The 13603-nt window shown below is 44.4% G+C and overlaps 3 protein-coding genes across 5 annotated transcripts in view; 2 read left to right on the forward strand and 1 right to left on the reverse strand.

The window, feature by feature from the left end:
- Positions 1-1008: 1008 nt before the first annotated feature.
- Positions 1009-3099, forward strand: tsfm (Ts translation elongation factor, mitochondrial). Its single transcript, XM_077014598.1, has 6 exons — positions 1009-1141; positions 1277-1429; positions 1515-1643; positions 1745-1861; positions 1966-2047; positions 2300-3099. The coding sequence occupies exons 1-6, from the start codon at positions 1067-1069 to the stop codon at positions 2692-2694; spliced, it is 951 nt and encodes a 316-aa protein (XP_076870713.1). The 5' UTR covers positions 1009-1066; the 3' UTR covers positions 2695-3099.
- Positions 3100-3652: 553 nt separating this feature from the next.
- Positions 3653-8714, forward strand: myl6 (myosin, light chain 6, alkali, smooth muscle and non-muscle). 3 transcript variants are annotated; one of them, XM_077014600.1, is made up of 7 exons: positions 3653-3772; positions 4152-4179; positions 5505-5648; positions 6408-6581; positions 7146-7223; positions 7314-7359; positions 8245-8714. In XM_077014600.1, exons 1-6 carry the CDS (start codon positions 3770-3772, stop codon positions 7340-7342), a joined length of 456 nt encoding a protein of 151 aa, XP_076870715.1. In that variant the 5' UTR covers positions 3653-3769; the 3' UTR covers positions 7343-7359; positions 8245-8714. The 3 variants fall into 3 exon arrangements, with proteins under 3 accessions (XP_076870715.1, XP_076870714.1, XP_076870716.1); XM_077014599.1 differs by having other exon boundaries at positions 7314-7349; XM_077014601.1 differs by lacking the exon at positions 7314-7359.
- Positions 8715-9779: 1065 nt separating this feature from the next.
- The window catches only part of smarcc2 (SWI/SNF related BAF chromatin remodeling complex subunit C2), a 16682-nt gene continuing 12858 nt past the window's right edge, over positions 9780-13603 (reverse strand). The window contains exons 23-26 of the mRNA XM_077014602.1: positions 13573-13603; positions 12745-12879; positions 12282-12579; positions 9780-12022 (exon numbers count right to left, since the gene is read on the reverse strand). The exon at positions 13573-13603 is cut by the window's right edge and continues 133 nt beyond it. Of these exons, the coding sequence (XP_076870717.1) occupies positions 11958-12022; positions 12282-12579; positions 12745-12879; positions 13573-13603 (529 nt within the window). The 3' untranslated portion in view covers positions 9780-11957. The remainder of the gene's footprint in view (positions 12023-12281; positions 12580-12744; positions 12880-13572) is intronic.

Genomic DNA, 13603 nt, shown 5'->3' on the forward strand with positions numbered 1-13603 from the left:
CTGATAGCTATAGTTAGGCCTAAAGCATGTGATGAATGACACAGGTGGTTTTTGACACTGTTAATCGTGGATGTGTTTGAGATAAGCACAACTCTCTACAGGCAAGCGCACCTGTGCTTTTGGAATGGGAACCACAGTTCATGCTACTGGCTCCAAAAAGGTGCCACCTGGTGGTGTTCCCACTGCAGGTGGAGCAGACCACTCCCACCCTCCGCTCTGCCGACCCCTGCACGGCACCGCCTACTCGAGCAGGGACCACCCGGGCTGTGCGGAGGCCTTCTGACGTTGTTTCCATTGTGAACGACGCCACTTTGAGGAAACAGTAAAGTAGGCCTTGTCAGGAGGATCTTTTCTCTTGGTCTTTATGTGTTCCTGAAAAAGCACCAGAGGAATGTTTTCCTCAAAACTTGTCAACATGCAGTTTCTCCCCAGCACTTCACATGTTTGCAAATGAAAGAGGCTGTAATGTAAGCTGACCCACACTTGATTTACTGGTTCTCATTCTTTGTTCAGATTTTTTTTTTTACTTTTGTTGTATTTCATTTTAAATAATTTATTGCTATCATAATTTTTCATGTTTAATCTGTCCAAAGGACTCTAAAAGATTTTGGAACTAAAATGAAAAGTGCTATATAAAATATAATTTTTGTTGTCATTATTGTAACCAACCTTTTGGGTTATATTTTACTACTGTGTAGTATATTATTTTATACTCAATATTTTCAGTGGATTTTGTATTTTATGTTTGTTGTAAATACAACGTTTTTGACACATACTCAATCATGACGGTGACTATGACTGGAACAGACAGGTATTTCAAGAGGGAATTAATATGACAATTCCAATAATTACATTAATATGATACTTCCAATAATAGTTCCATTAATATGATAATTCCATAACGTATAGGCCTACGGGGAAAACAAAGAGAAAGACGCGCAATTCTTATGGGACACTGTAAATACACTCCTGTCCTGTAGGTGGCACTAGTCGATCTCTATCTGTGGCGTTTGCACGACCTCATCGAGGAATAAGTAATGATGCTTTCCGTAGTAAGCGTGGTTCAATGACATTCCGGTGTTCAGGTCTGGATATGGCTGTGTCGATATTGTTTAGATCTGTCCGAACAAACCTCGCTAAGGTAGGAATAATAATGAGGCTGTTGCGCAATTATTTTGCTGATACACTGTTGATGATGACTAGTCAAAGCTGAATTACCATTACCTTTACCCGTTTAGATTACATGTTTAGATTTCTCTTATTAAAATTGTTCCAGGTCGTCTTTCAGAAGCATGTTAAGTGTGTGCACACCGGCGGCTCGCTGTTGGGGGCCGATAAAGCGCTGGTGATGAAGCTGCGCAAAGCCACCGGCTACACCTTCATCAACTGTAAGAAAGCGCTGGAGGAGTTCAATAACGACATCACACAGGTGCGAAAGGTGGAGAAATGATTGGGGGGGGGGAGCCCTCTTTGGTACTGAAGCTGTGCTCGTCTGGGTCTGTTCTGGGTCGTAGGCAGAGAGCTGGCTGCACCAGCAGGCTCAGAAGGAGGGCTGGAGCAAGGCGAGCAAGCTGGAGGGTCGCAAGGCCAAGGAGGGTCTGATCGGTCTGCTCACACAGGACAACGCAGCCGTCATGGTGGAGGTGGGATTCAGGGAGCATTCTTTAAGTTAAAATTATATAGTTGCTTGAGTGATCCTCACTGTGTGCAGCATGTCATAATGAAAATGTTTGCGTGGGTTAAGGTGAACTGCGAGACGGATTTCGTGGCAAGGAATGAGAAGTTTCAGCAGCTTGTGCAAGATGTCGCCTTGGCTACCATGGCCCACCATCACAGTAGGGGGCATAGTGGATATGTGAAGGTGCTTGCACTCTGCCCAACTGTGTGTCTTTTATATAGCCACTTTTATATAGCCTCATCACTTTCAGCAATAGTGGGTTTAACAAACTCTTTGCTTTTGTGCAGACTATGTGGTCTCCCGAGGATCTAACTAAGATCACCATGGTGCATGGACCCCTGGTGGCAGACCAGCTGGCCTTGACTATAGGTAAGTGTGAATGGCAAGCATGGGCCTGTGATTGATTTACAGGACATTCCTAATTTGTGAATTGCCAACCAGAGTCTGTAGGAAGAATTAACTGCCCCAAACTGTGCTGAGCAGATTGGGTTTTCTGTCTGTTTGTCGTGTAATGGTTTGGTGCCTCTTCCCACCCTTTGTAACATGGCACTCTGCTCCATTTTGCTTTTCTTCCTCCTGCTCCTCACTCTTCTGTTTATTTTTCTTTCTCTCGGTTGCCAGGCCGACTGGGCGAGAACATCTCTGTGAGGCGCGCTCTGTCCTTCGGCATCCCCGCCGAATGGCACTTCGGCTCGTACGTGCACGGAGCGGTGGCCGGGCAGAGCGGCATGCCCATGGGCCGCTACGGCGCCCTGGTTGTGTTCCAGGGCGGCCCCGAAGGACAGGCTGAGACCGTGGGCAGGAAGTTGGCACAGCACGTAGTCGGTGAGGCCCCCATCACCCTGGGCAACATGGAGGACCTACCGTGTGGAGAATCCGAGACGCGACTGCTACCGCAGACCTTTCTGCCGGACCCCAGGTACACCGTGGGACAGTACCTCAGGCTGCAGAGCGCAAACGTGCTGGATTTTGCGCGTTACAAATGTGGCGAGAGCACAGTTCAGGAGGTGGACTGAAAGAAGACCTTTGAACAACGCTAAAAGACGACAACAGTCCATTAGTGTATGCTCATCAATTGCTAACGTAGGAACCAGTCCATAGAGAAGCCAGGACATTCCACCTATGCTACAGCAATGACTGTATTTGGACGTGTCTGTGGAACGCAGCACTGTTATGGTTATGACCATTTGAAATCATAGTTTGAAAGTACAGCAGTACAACATGAAACATGAATAAAATACTAGTTACCATTATTAAATTGCTTTTTAGGTCACACTTGGCAAATAAGATGCAAAGAGAAGCAAAATACTGAAACCAGGGAATAATCCCATAAATATGTATTATTTTGAAATATTGCTTGTATTTTGTTTATACAATGAACTGATTATCTGAAAATGAAAATAAAATATTGCGACTTGTAAGTTTTTAAAGTGCTTATTATTAGTTGTGGGAACTATACTGTGCATTTTATTAAGTGTTCTATCCCAAACAGGTCTGAGTGGTTGACAAATAAACAACAAAAGTCTAACTATGTCCTTTTTGTTAAGAAACATTTTCTGGAGAATCAGATTCGACTTTTTAACTTTTTTGTACAGTACCTCTTATAAAACACTACCACGAAAGCGGGAATAATCCACACAAGTTGTCTTTAAACATACATGCAGACCTTGCTAAACGTGCAACCTGCCGCAGGATGTCGCTAAAGATATCGGAATCTTCTCTCTGGTCTATCCGGTCAAATTCAACCATGAGTCATTTCCCTAGGAGACTTGAACTTTATGTCTTGTGGTGCAGGGATTCGACTTGATATGGCGCTTAACAGCAGCCTTAATAATAGGTTTTGTGCCCCAATAACAACCTATTAACTTACGCCTTCAAAAGAAAACTTGTGATATGAATTAGGTTCATTTGTAAAGGAAAGTGAATCGCGGAGTCGATGCCAACGCCCTCGGGATTTGATTGGTCACTGGATCGAAGCGACATGACGTCACACGTATATTACTCCGCTGCTGTGAGTCGGCGGAACTCGCGGAGGGCTTCAAGCATTCTTCGACCCCCTTACCTGTACCACTTCGGTCCTTAACTGGCGCAATGGTGAGTGATTTGGGGAAAATTGTACTACTAGATCGGTCACATACCTTATTTACTTGATACGGCTCCTGTTCGAGAGGTTTACGATAAATAAAACACGCTACCGGGGTTAGCTAGCCAGCCTTCTTACTCGCAGGCCAGGAATATGAACACGGCTAGTTGGCCAACTAGGATGGCTCTCTAAATGAAATATAAACTCGCTAAGCTGAGCCACGTTACTGTGTTCTGGTCCGTCTGTCTAATATCTTCAGTCTTGTGGTACCAGTGCTGCACAGTCCGTTGATATTCTACGCGTTTTTGTTGTATTGCAGTAATAAGGTCATCTCTCTTTTTTCCCTTTCTCGTATGTTCTGCAATGTCTGTCATCTTCTCCCTTTCTCAGTCTGACTTCACGGAGGACCAGATCCTTGGTGAGTTCACCTTGTCTATGCGTTTTGGTTTTCTGCCAGTAGTATTAATTTTATTTGATAGTTTAGGCTACATTTCCAAGGAGGTCCCTTTTTATGTGCTGCACAGTGAGTTGCACTGAACTGTCTGTGACATCTGTCTCTGACTTGTGTTCTTTATTATTCAAATAAGGCTGTTGTTGTTCACATCATGCCCACTGTCCTTCACGGATAAGGTGTTAGTCACTAGGGACTAGGGTGAGTTGGATGGACGGTGTTCGTGTAGTTTTGATGGGCCTGTTAACTCCAAATTGTCATGCATGACAACCTGGACATCTATATCTAATGCTAATGGTGGACTAATACTTGATGGGTTTGATTCGCTGTGTGATGCGCGATTGCACATTCTTAATGCCTGTTTTGAATTTGGAAACGTGCATTTTACAAAAGATGCTGTAGCCAAATGGACATAAACCGATATAGTAAACGTTAGAAACCGGAAGTCACTGGAACGTGAAGTCTTAATGGCGTATAGTTTTATAGAGGTACCACGACGTAGGTAAAGTGGATTTAACAAGAGAAAAGTTGGTTATTGACATATATCTCCGTGTTAAGGGGGAGAAACCGACGTTTGAACAAATCTGCCAGCCTTAAAAGGCGTGGCTCTCATCTAACCTGACTGGAACGAACCATTGTGCGCCAACGTTTTTAGGTTTTGCGTTTTAGCAAAAGCACCAACCCACAAACTTGCTATATAATGGTCGTAGACCACTAGCTGGAAGTCGTTTTGAGGTGGCGTCCACCACTTTTTTTGGTCATTGTGTAATTTCCTCCTTCGTGTTTGTTTGAGGAAAAAAGAAAAAAGCGCAGTCCGCGTCCCCCTCGCGCTCTTCTTCCCATATATGGGCGTGTGTGGCGTAGAGAGAGTCCGGGCGCGCGGGGAAGCGCCGCATTCCTGGGCACTTCTGGTCCCAGTAGTAACAACGCCCCAGGGTGAACTTCAGGGATCTTTTTAAACCACACCATATAACATCTAAGCCTTGCACGTATTAAGTTAACCTTTTAGTTTAATAACTTTTGTTCCAGTAACAAATGGGATTAATTCCAAAACGCTAAAAACAAATAAACAATTTCCTGCTTTTTACAGCACGCATGTAGGATTGTGGTGTGTGTGCTTATTGGTGGTTCTGCTTGAGTGATAGTTTGATTATATAACAGCCATGCTTGCATTTGATTTTCTACACTTCTGTTTTTATTTTTATTTTTCTTCACCTCTGAACATTTTAATTCCCAGTATCCTTTTTTCCATTTCGTCACATCTCTATTCACTGATGTTTGCTCTTCTGTAGAGTTTAAGGAGGCCTTCCTCCTCTTTGACCGGACAGGAGATGGGAAGATCTGCTATAGTCAGTGTGGGGATGTGATGCGTGCTCTTGGCCAGAATCCCGTCAATGCTGAAGTCCTCAAAGTGCTTGGCAACCCCAAGGCTGAAGGTCAGATCCTCACTGTGATGCGTGTTTTGACGCTTCATTATGTCAGTGTGTCATGTGGGTCCCAAGATCCATGAACCAAATGAAGACTTCTAATGGTGATCGTAAATTATTAACGGACATGTACTGGCTACCAAATTAGTCCTTGTCTGACTACCATAGCGGTTTCTCCTGCAGGTTTTTCATAAGCCCTGGGTAATATTTTAGAACAATATTTTTAAATGTGTTGCATGTTACCATCAGCAATGACATACTGAAAGTTATAGATAATTTTCTTGGTGTAAATATTTATTTACTAATCAACTTAATTAACAATTAAGTGAACTTTCTTTAAAGCAAGCATCTTTTTAAGTGTCAGTACAGACTTGCATTTTTTTTACATTGGTTATTGTGTGACTGATTACATTGAGCTGTCCTTTAAATATACATTTTTAATTTTCTGATTGGCATTTGCTATTTATTATTAGCAGTAGAAGTAGTTGTATTAATAATATTTGTTATTACAGTCTGTAGTCTGCTTGTTTGGTAAACTCCTCAACCTGCATGTCCAAGCCCAGTCAGACAGACACTCCTCATTCCAGCAAACAAAAGCTCTGTCAGAAAACAAAAGCTCTGTCAGAAGAATGCACCGAGACCAAAGCACTGCGGTTAATCCCGAGCCCAGCGTCTCCTTGTCCTGTAACCTGTGCGTGTTTAGCGTTTGGTGTGACCGGGATGGTGTCCACAGGAGTAACCGTGTCCTGGGTGGTGGGTCTTTCTCAGAGATGAACATGAAGATGCTGGACTTTGAGCAGTTCCTGCCCATGCTCCAGGCCATCGCCAAGAACAAGGAGCAGGGCTCCTTCGAGGACTTCGTGGAGGGCCTGCGCGTGTTTGATAAGGAGGGCAACGGCACGGTGATGGGTGCGGAGCTGCGTCACGTCCTCACCACGCTGGGTAAGGACGCTCCTTCACACTGCCCAACACGGGAGTTTTGAAGTGTTGAACTACACGCAGACGTCGACTCGTGGAGCAGCGTTCCTGCTCCTGTTGTGTCCTGTGCTTCTGATCAGAACGGCAGCTTGTTAAAGATGGCACTTGCTCACACAGCTAATCCATGCAGTACATCAGAAACAGTTGTAACGCTTTAGAAAACAGAATTGAACAAAGCATGATATTGAAAATCGGAAATCGCTTTAGAAAATAGAATTGAACAAAGCATGATATTGAAAATCGGAAATCTCATTGTCCTGACAATGCTACAGTATTACCCTTCAGACCATGGCAATTAAAATTCTTACTCTGGAGGGTAGGTGTTCTCCTGGGTGTGTCTGGAGGTGAGGCCTGTGATTTTTGCCCTCTTTTACAATTCCTATCCCAGACAGCCTGTAGGCCTGTGAAGCTTCAGCTGATGGAGATATTGGATATATCCCACAAACGTGTGTGTGTGTGTGTGTGTGTGTGTGTGTGTGTGTGTGTGTGTGTGTGTGTGTGTGTGTGTGTGTGTGTGTGTGTGTGTAGGTGAGAAGATGACTGAAGAGGAGGTAGAGACCCTTTTGGCAGGACATGAGGATGCCAATGGCTGCATCAATTATGAAGGTAACCTGATTTGCCAGTCACAAGGTGTGTGTGTGTGTGTACGTACACTTTGTTAATGTCTATTTTTTTGTTGTTGTCCCCCTCCAACAGCCTTTGTGCGCCACATCATGGCTGGCTAAGTAGAGGGTATGAAATGGTGAATCTCTCTGTGGTGTTATTTAAGACACTGTCCTGCGGTTCCCTCTCTCCTGTTTCTCCTGGCTGTAGCCTAGCATGTATTGTCTCTGCATGTGGCTGGGTGACGGCTCTAAGATGCTCACGGAGTGCTGGTTGCCGCTACACTAGAGCAACACTAACCGTGTGGCAGACCTGGCTGACCCTTTTCGGATGCCCCGTTCCAGATCCCTCCCCCCCCCCCCCCCCCCCCCTTCTTTCTGGGTCAGTCTGATCAGCAGAGATCGGACAATGTCCCCTTGCACTGCTGTCTTCTCAGTCCTTTCTGGTTGTGCCATTCCACCACTGAACTGTGGACATCCTTGAATGTAGGGATTGGTCTGCGGCCTGGTCCTGAGGGGGTGAAGGCGTTGGGGACTATCCTGCAGGCGGAGTTTCCCCTTCCTCCGGTCATGGGAATCTTGTGTGAAGTAGTGGTGTGTACTGTGGTGATGAGAGTTCTCGCTCTGTTTTTGACCAGCTACTCGTGTAGGTTCTCTCTCTCTCTCTCTCTCTCTCTCTCTCTCTCTCTCTCTCTCTCTCTCGTATCTCCACATATAACTCTTTATATCTCTGTCCATATAACTCTTTATATCTCTGTCCATATAAGGGGGTGTGCTAACCCTAACATTCCAGCTTCCAGTAGGCCTGGACAATCGCTTCTATTGCTTTTAATGTTTCTCACCCAGGCTGCAACATCCCTCCCCCACTGTTTTATTGGGTGTTTCCAAGGAAATGTTTTTGACTGACATTGTGCTTTGTTACAGGATGAGGCATACGTGAAATCCATTGGCTGCCTATAATAACTTTCTTTCATTCCTTCCCATTTTTTCTCTCTCTCTCTCTCTCTCTCTCTCTCTCATCACAGAACTTGTAAGGATGGTGATGAGTGGATGAAGATGTCAAAAATCCAATATTATTTTATTTTCCCCTTTGGTTTTTCTCACGGTTTCTGTTTGTCCATAGCTGCATATTTTTTTTTTCTTAAGTGCCTTTGATATGTTAACATCATTCCTGAAACGTCCCCTGAATATTTCTCCAGGGACGTTTCTGAATGTTGAACCCCCTGAATCATTCATCGTGTTGAGGCGGAAGTCTTACTGCTTTACGTCAGGCGTTGCATTTCACTCACCCAGACGTTTCCATTCTTTCTGTCCAGCCAGTCCTTTAGTCTTCTCACCCAGTCTCTGCGTTTTCCACGGAGTCCCTGTAACCAGGGGTTAGGGTGGCCACGGTGATGTCCTAAACCATCACCTTTTAGTAGCTGACTTTGTGTCCTCCATTATGTGTTGTATTGTTCGAGTGTAAATTAATAAATACTCAGAGGTTTCAAAAATGGGTTGTGTGTGTGTGTGTCTATCCCCGTCATTAATGAGTTTCTGCAGTAATTGTCACCGGTGTAGTTGGGAGGTCTGATCGGACGGATGGCCTTCTAGGGTCAGGCACTTGCAGCCTCTGTCCTGTAGGGTTTCTTGTTTACACTAGAAGTCATGGGTTCTTTCTAGATCAAACCTACATGGGCTAACCAAATTAGGAAGGCATGTATGCTTTGTTGTCTGTGTGTAGCCAGCCTTTCATGGGGCTAGGATGAGTGATCCTTCTTTGGTATGGTGGAGATGCTTGGGAACATTGTCACCCATGCAGATAAAGCATGCAAAAGATCCCCTATGCAAGTTGGCTAGACGTGTATGCCATCAAACATGGCTATCAAGGCGAGGTCATTTGGATATTTAAATATGTAATAAAAACCCTGAACAAAGTACAAATTCTACTTTTGTATCAATCATTTTTCCCCAAAATACTTTTCACACATTTTAACCATCAACAACCAGGAATCCCAAACCACTTACACTCTGAGGGGAACCATTTAATGTGTATTCTGCACTGCCTCTTTTGTACAACTGATTGATCCAGTTCATGTCCTACATTTAGGATCCATTTCCATTCACTACCAGCTTTTAGTCTGTCAGTGAATTGCACCATGATTACACTTAAACATGGCCTTGTCTAGTGATGGAAAGTAGCGAAGTGCATTAATGAGGCCTGAAAGGATGTGGTGCTACTGCCCTCTAGTGGCTACACAAGACATCTGCTACTTTGTACTCTGGTGATCCAGGCCATACAGCTGAGAAAAAGTAAATACTCCTGTGTCCTTTCTTCAAACCACTTGTGAGGATCACCGGGGGGGTGGTCGGTCTTAAGTCTTATTGTGGCTATATATATATATATATATAATTATACACACACATACCAGCTAACCTATGAACTACTTTTTTTCATTCAAAATATTCTAGAAACTAAAATTATAACATGAAAGGACACAGAGCTAGAAATTCTGTCTGAAACCAGTTCCCCTTAAAAGTAGAAAACCAGTTGCCCTCAAAAGCATGCAAGAGACTGAGGCCATCATCAATGATATTTTATTGTTCAAGACTTTTGGATGTATTCCCGAAACTAAAACGGTCGCATTCTTGCTAACCGGACTGGTAAAGCAGGCGTTTGACTCAGTAACCTGCAACAAGTCAGCAAAGGACGGATGTCCACAAGCACTCAAGCACTGTCGACACAACTCTTCAGCTTTTCGCATCTTTTTTAAAAAGACGAACTGAACAAAGAGAAAAAGAAACACTTAGACAAACTACTCAATATATCACTAGTTCCACACAATGTAAAAGACAGAAAGGCCAGCAATCTGAAAGAATTGGTCATATTAACACTGGTAATGAGGCATGTGCGTTGTGTAGGTAAAAGGGTTTGATTACTGCACACATTAGCATGCATGTGGGGGGATGTAAACTGCTTTACTGTTAAAACGTGTGTGTTTTATTGGCTGCGGCAGTCACTGCTCGCGACACTGTAAAGCAGTGACTTATCAGCGTATGTATGGCACATAAAGGCAGAAGAACGCAATGCATGGTAAACACACACACACACACACACACATCAGTCTCATGATATGACACTTTCACATCGACAATTTAGTAACACAAGCATGTTCACAATCAAAAAGAGTAAAGTTACAGGAATCAAATGTTAACAGCAATACTGCAATCATGATAATAGTGGAAAGTAACATATAAAAATACAAAAATAGGAAAGATACAATATGAAGATAGACAAAGAATACAACTGCAAATGTAACATGGATCTCTTGATTGTTCTGTCCAGGTAGTCATCAGGTGAGAAGACCAGGCCCATTCCTTCATCCAACCATGCTTCACGTGGTTTGGATCCACCCCTCACACTCACACATGCTCTTCCACAATCTGAGCTGATTCATTAGTCTGAACGGCAAAAATGAAATATACTGTATGATGATTTACTGTTTTAAAATAAGTGGCATCGCAGGCTGACTGATGTCTGTTCTTTGTATCATACACAAGCGAGGTCGCCGGCTTCGTTTTTCCTAACGTCTCCTGATACAGAAACAAAAAAAAATGTCCTGCTTTTTTTTTTTTTTACCAAAGTTTGACACATTTCGCTTAACTTGAAATGAATCTACCGCACGGTCCGTTCACACACCGTGTACTCAAGTCTTTAAAAAACGTCCTACAAAGATGCAGAGAACCGTTGGCTGCTGTTAAACCGTGCTGGAGAGAAAGAGGACAGAGTCCGCTCTTATGCTGCTAACGGCAAACCAACGCATATCCACACACTCGGAGCTGGGAGTGGACTCTCCACATTTACAGTACATGGTTTTCATCTAGAGCCAAAAGTTTCAAGGCAAACGTTTAACACTACTTTGCTTCCCTCTTTTCTGTCATGCTAAACGTTACTTGTATGGGAAAAGAAATGATGTAAGCACAACAGGCTGACCCACGAAGGCTTTCACATTGCCAAGAAATTTAAACCAATAGTCACACATACAGAATAACAATTACAAAGTCAAGTTTCTTCTGAAATTCATTCCAGATCGAGTGCTTCTATTAAATGAATACAAAGGTTACATGAGAGAAAGGAGACACGTAGAGGACTTTTAAGTGCTTCAGGTCAAAATGGGACTTTGTTTGTCTCCAAAAGTAAAAATGGGAAAGCATTTTTAAAAGTGCAGCTTTTCTCTTTCTTTTTTCCCCTTTGATTCTGATAAGGGGTTTTAGAATCCACACTGAGGTGTCAGACTTCTAGATTCTGTAGTTTCATGAAGGACTCACTAAAACACGGTGAGAGAGAAGAGGCTAAAATCTTGACTACAAATACCACCAGGCCCTTCAATAATGAGTCTTTTGTCTGGTGATCTAGAGCACACTAAGGCCCTCCACTCTCTTTTGGCATATAAATTGGGTGTTTCTTTCGCACTAATATGTTCCTAATATGTGCGATTTCGTTTTTGACCGCTAAGGGGTTCCAGTTGGTCCAAACAGACCCTTTAGTCTGCGTGGACTAGCACTCCAGCCTGGATCAGTTATTTTATTAAGTTCTTGGCACAACTGAGGACTGGCTCCTAAAAAAACAAAGTCAAAGACAAAACTCCATTTTCTTCCCTTTTGTGTTCCTGTCTCAACCTCTTCTCTTCCTCTAGGCCTTCCCTGTCACTGTCTAAAACCCCTCTGACTCTCCCTCCCCACCCCTGCCTGGCCCTCTTTACTGTGGCGGAGGAACCGGGGCACTGGGTCGGAGGGAGTCCCCTGCTAGCGGAGTGCTGGCGTCTGAGAGAAACAGGGGAGGGAAGTGGAGCACAGAGAAGAGTGAGAGTACAGAACACCAGTCACACACTCACGGCACAGCACGCGGCCTTAAGTGACGGTTTAACACGTTCAACACGTACACCTCAGGATCTGTTAATCTGATATTGTTCAAGGAATGGATACATGCTTCTAGTATGCACACAATATGAATATCTGTGTGTGTGTGTGTGTGTGTGTGTGTGTGTTTATGTGATGAACTGGTATGCTCATATTTTCTCACCGTGCACTGATCCAGTCTGTGTGTTGTTCGGGGGAGAGGTGTGAGAGGCTGAGGGGGGAGGGGCTTCGTTGGGGGCGTTGGTAGAAGCTGGTGGGGCGGGGCTTGGTGTGGGAGGCGGGGCGGTAGTGTTAGGGGTTGATTGGTGGGGTACAGGTGGAGTGTTGCTGGGCTGGTTGCTGTGGTGCTGGTGCTGAATTTGTTGGAAGTGCTGTTGGCGAGCTCTCATCTCCGCATACTTCAACTGCTCCATGTGGAACGACTGTCGATCGGCAAGGAGCTGCTGCCTCTGGTACTCCAGCTACACACACACACACACACACACACACACACACACACACACACACACACACACACACACACACACACACACACATACACATAAATTAGAAACCGCATACATTCTGTATGGGTACAATAGCAAAGCTGCACTGTGTGTCATGTAATATTACCCATGATGCCTCACCGCTTCTCTCTCCCGGTCCATGATGGTCTCCAGCTCCTCAAAGTGTCTCAGCTTGATCTCCAACTTCTTCATCTGAGTCTCCACCAGCAGAGCCACCAGAGACTTGATCTTCCTCTCCTCCACTGCAGCCAAGTGCTGAGAGAGAGAGAGAGAGAACGAGAGAGAGAGAGAGAGAGAGAGAGAGAGGGAGAGGAGCAAGAAAGAAAAACAGAAGAGAATGTGACAGAAAGAGAGAAAGAGTCATACTTTGGCCCACTGCCATTAGCAGTCAACATGTGTGTCTCAATACAAACTGATTTTGTATTGACTGCGGAGTTTGTGTGTGTGAACGTGCGCATGTGTGTGTATATGTGTGTGTGTGTGTGTGTGTATGTGCGGGTGTGTATGTGTGTGTGTGTGCGTATGTGCGGGAGTGTGTATGTGTGTATATGTGTGTGTGTGTGTATGTGTGTGTGTGTGTGTGTGTGTGTGTGTGTGTGTGTGTGTGTGTGTGTGTGTGTGTATGTGCGGGTGTGTGTGTGTGTATGTGCGGGTGTTTGTATGTGTGTATATGTGTGTGTGTGTGTGTGTGTGTGTGTATGTGTGTGTGTGTGTGTGTGTGTGTGTGTGAGTGCGGGTGTGTGTGTGTGTATGTGCGGGTGTGTGTATGTGTGTATATGTGTGTGTGTGTGTATATGTGTGTGTGTGTGTATGTGTGTGTGTGTGTGTATGTGTGTATGTGTGTGTGTATATGTGTGTGTGTGTGTGTATATGTGTGTGTGTGTATGTGTGTGTGTGTGTGTGTGTGTGTGTGTGTGTGTGGGTGTGTGTGTGTGTGTGTGTGCTGACCTTGGCCTTCACGGCGGCAGCTGCGAGTGCA

The sequence above is a fragment of the Brachyhypopomus gauderio genome, chromosome 8 (genome assembly GCF_052324685.1).
Source record: "Brachyhypopomus gauderio isolate BG-103 chromosome 8, BGAUD_0.2, whole genome shotgun sequence".
Taxonomy (NCBI): domain Eukaryota; kingdom Metazoa; phylum Chordata; class Actinopteri; order Gymnotiformes; family Hypopomidae; genus Brachyhypopomus; species Brachyhypopomus gauderio.

Coding starts and splice junctions, on each gene's coding strand:
- myl6 (XM_077014600.1), top strand. Junction 5,649..6,407: donor TGGCAACCCCAAGGCTGAAG/GTCAGATCCTCA, acceptor GGTCTTTCTCAG/AGATGAACATGAAGATGCTG. Junction 6,582..7,145: donor TCACGTCCTCACCACGCTGG/GTAAGGACGCTC, acceptor GTGTGTGTGTAG/GTGAGAAGATGACTGAAGAG.
- tsfm (XM_077014598.1), top strand. CDS start 1,067: ATGACATTCCGGTGTTCAGGTCTGGATATGGCTGTGTCGATATTGTTT. Junction 1,142..1,276: donor TCCGAACAAACCTCGCTAAG/GTAGGAATAATA, acceptor AAATTGTTCCAG/GTCGTCTTTCAGAAGCATGT. Junction 1,430..1,514: donor TCAATAACGACATCACACAG/GTGCGAAAGGTG, acceptor TCTGGGTCGTAG/GCAGAGAGCTGGCTGCACCA.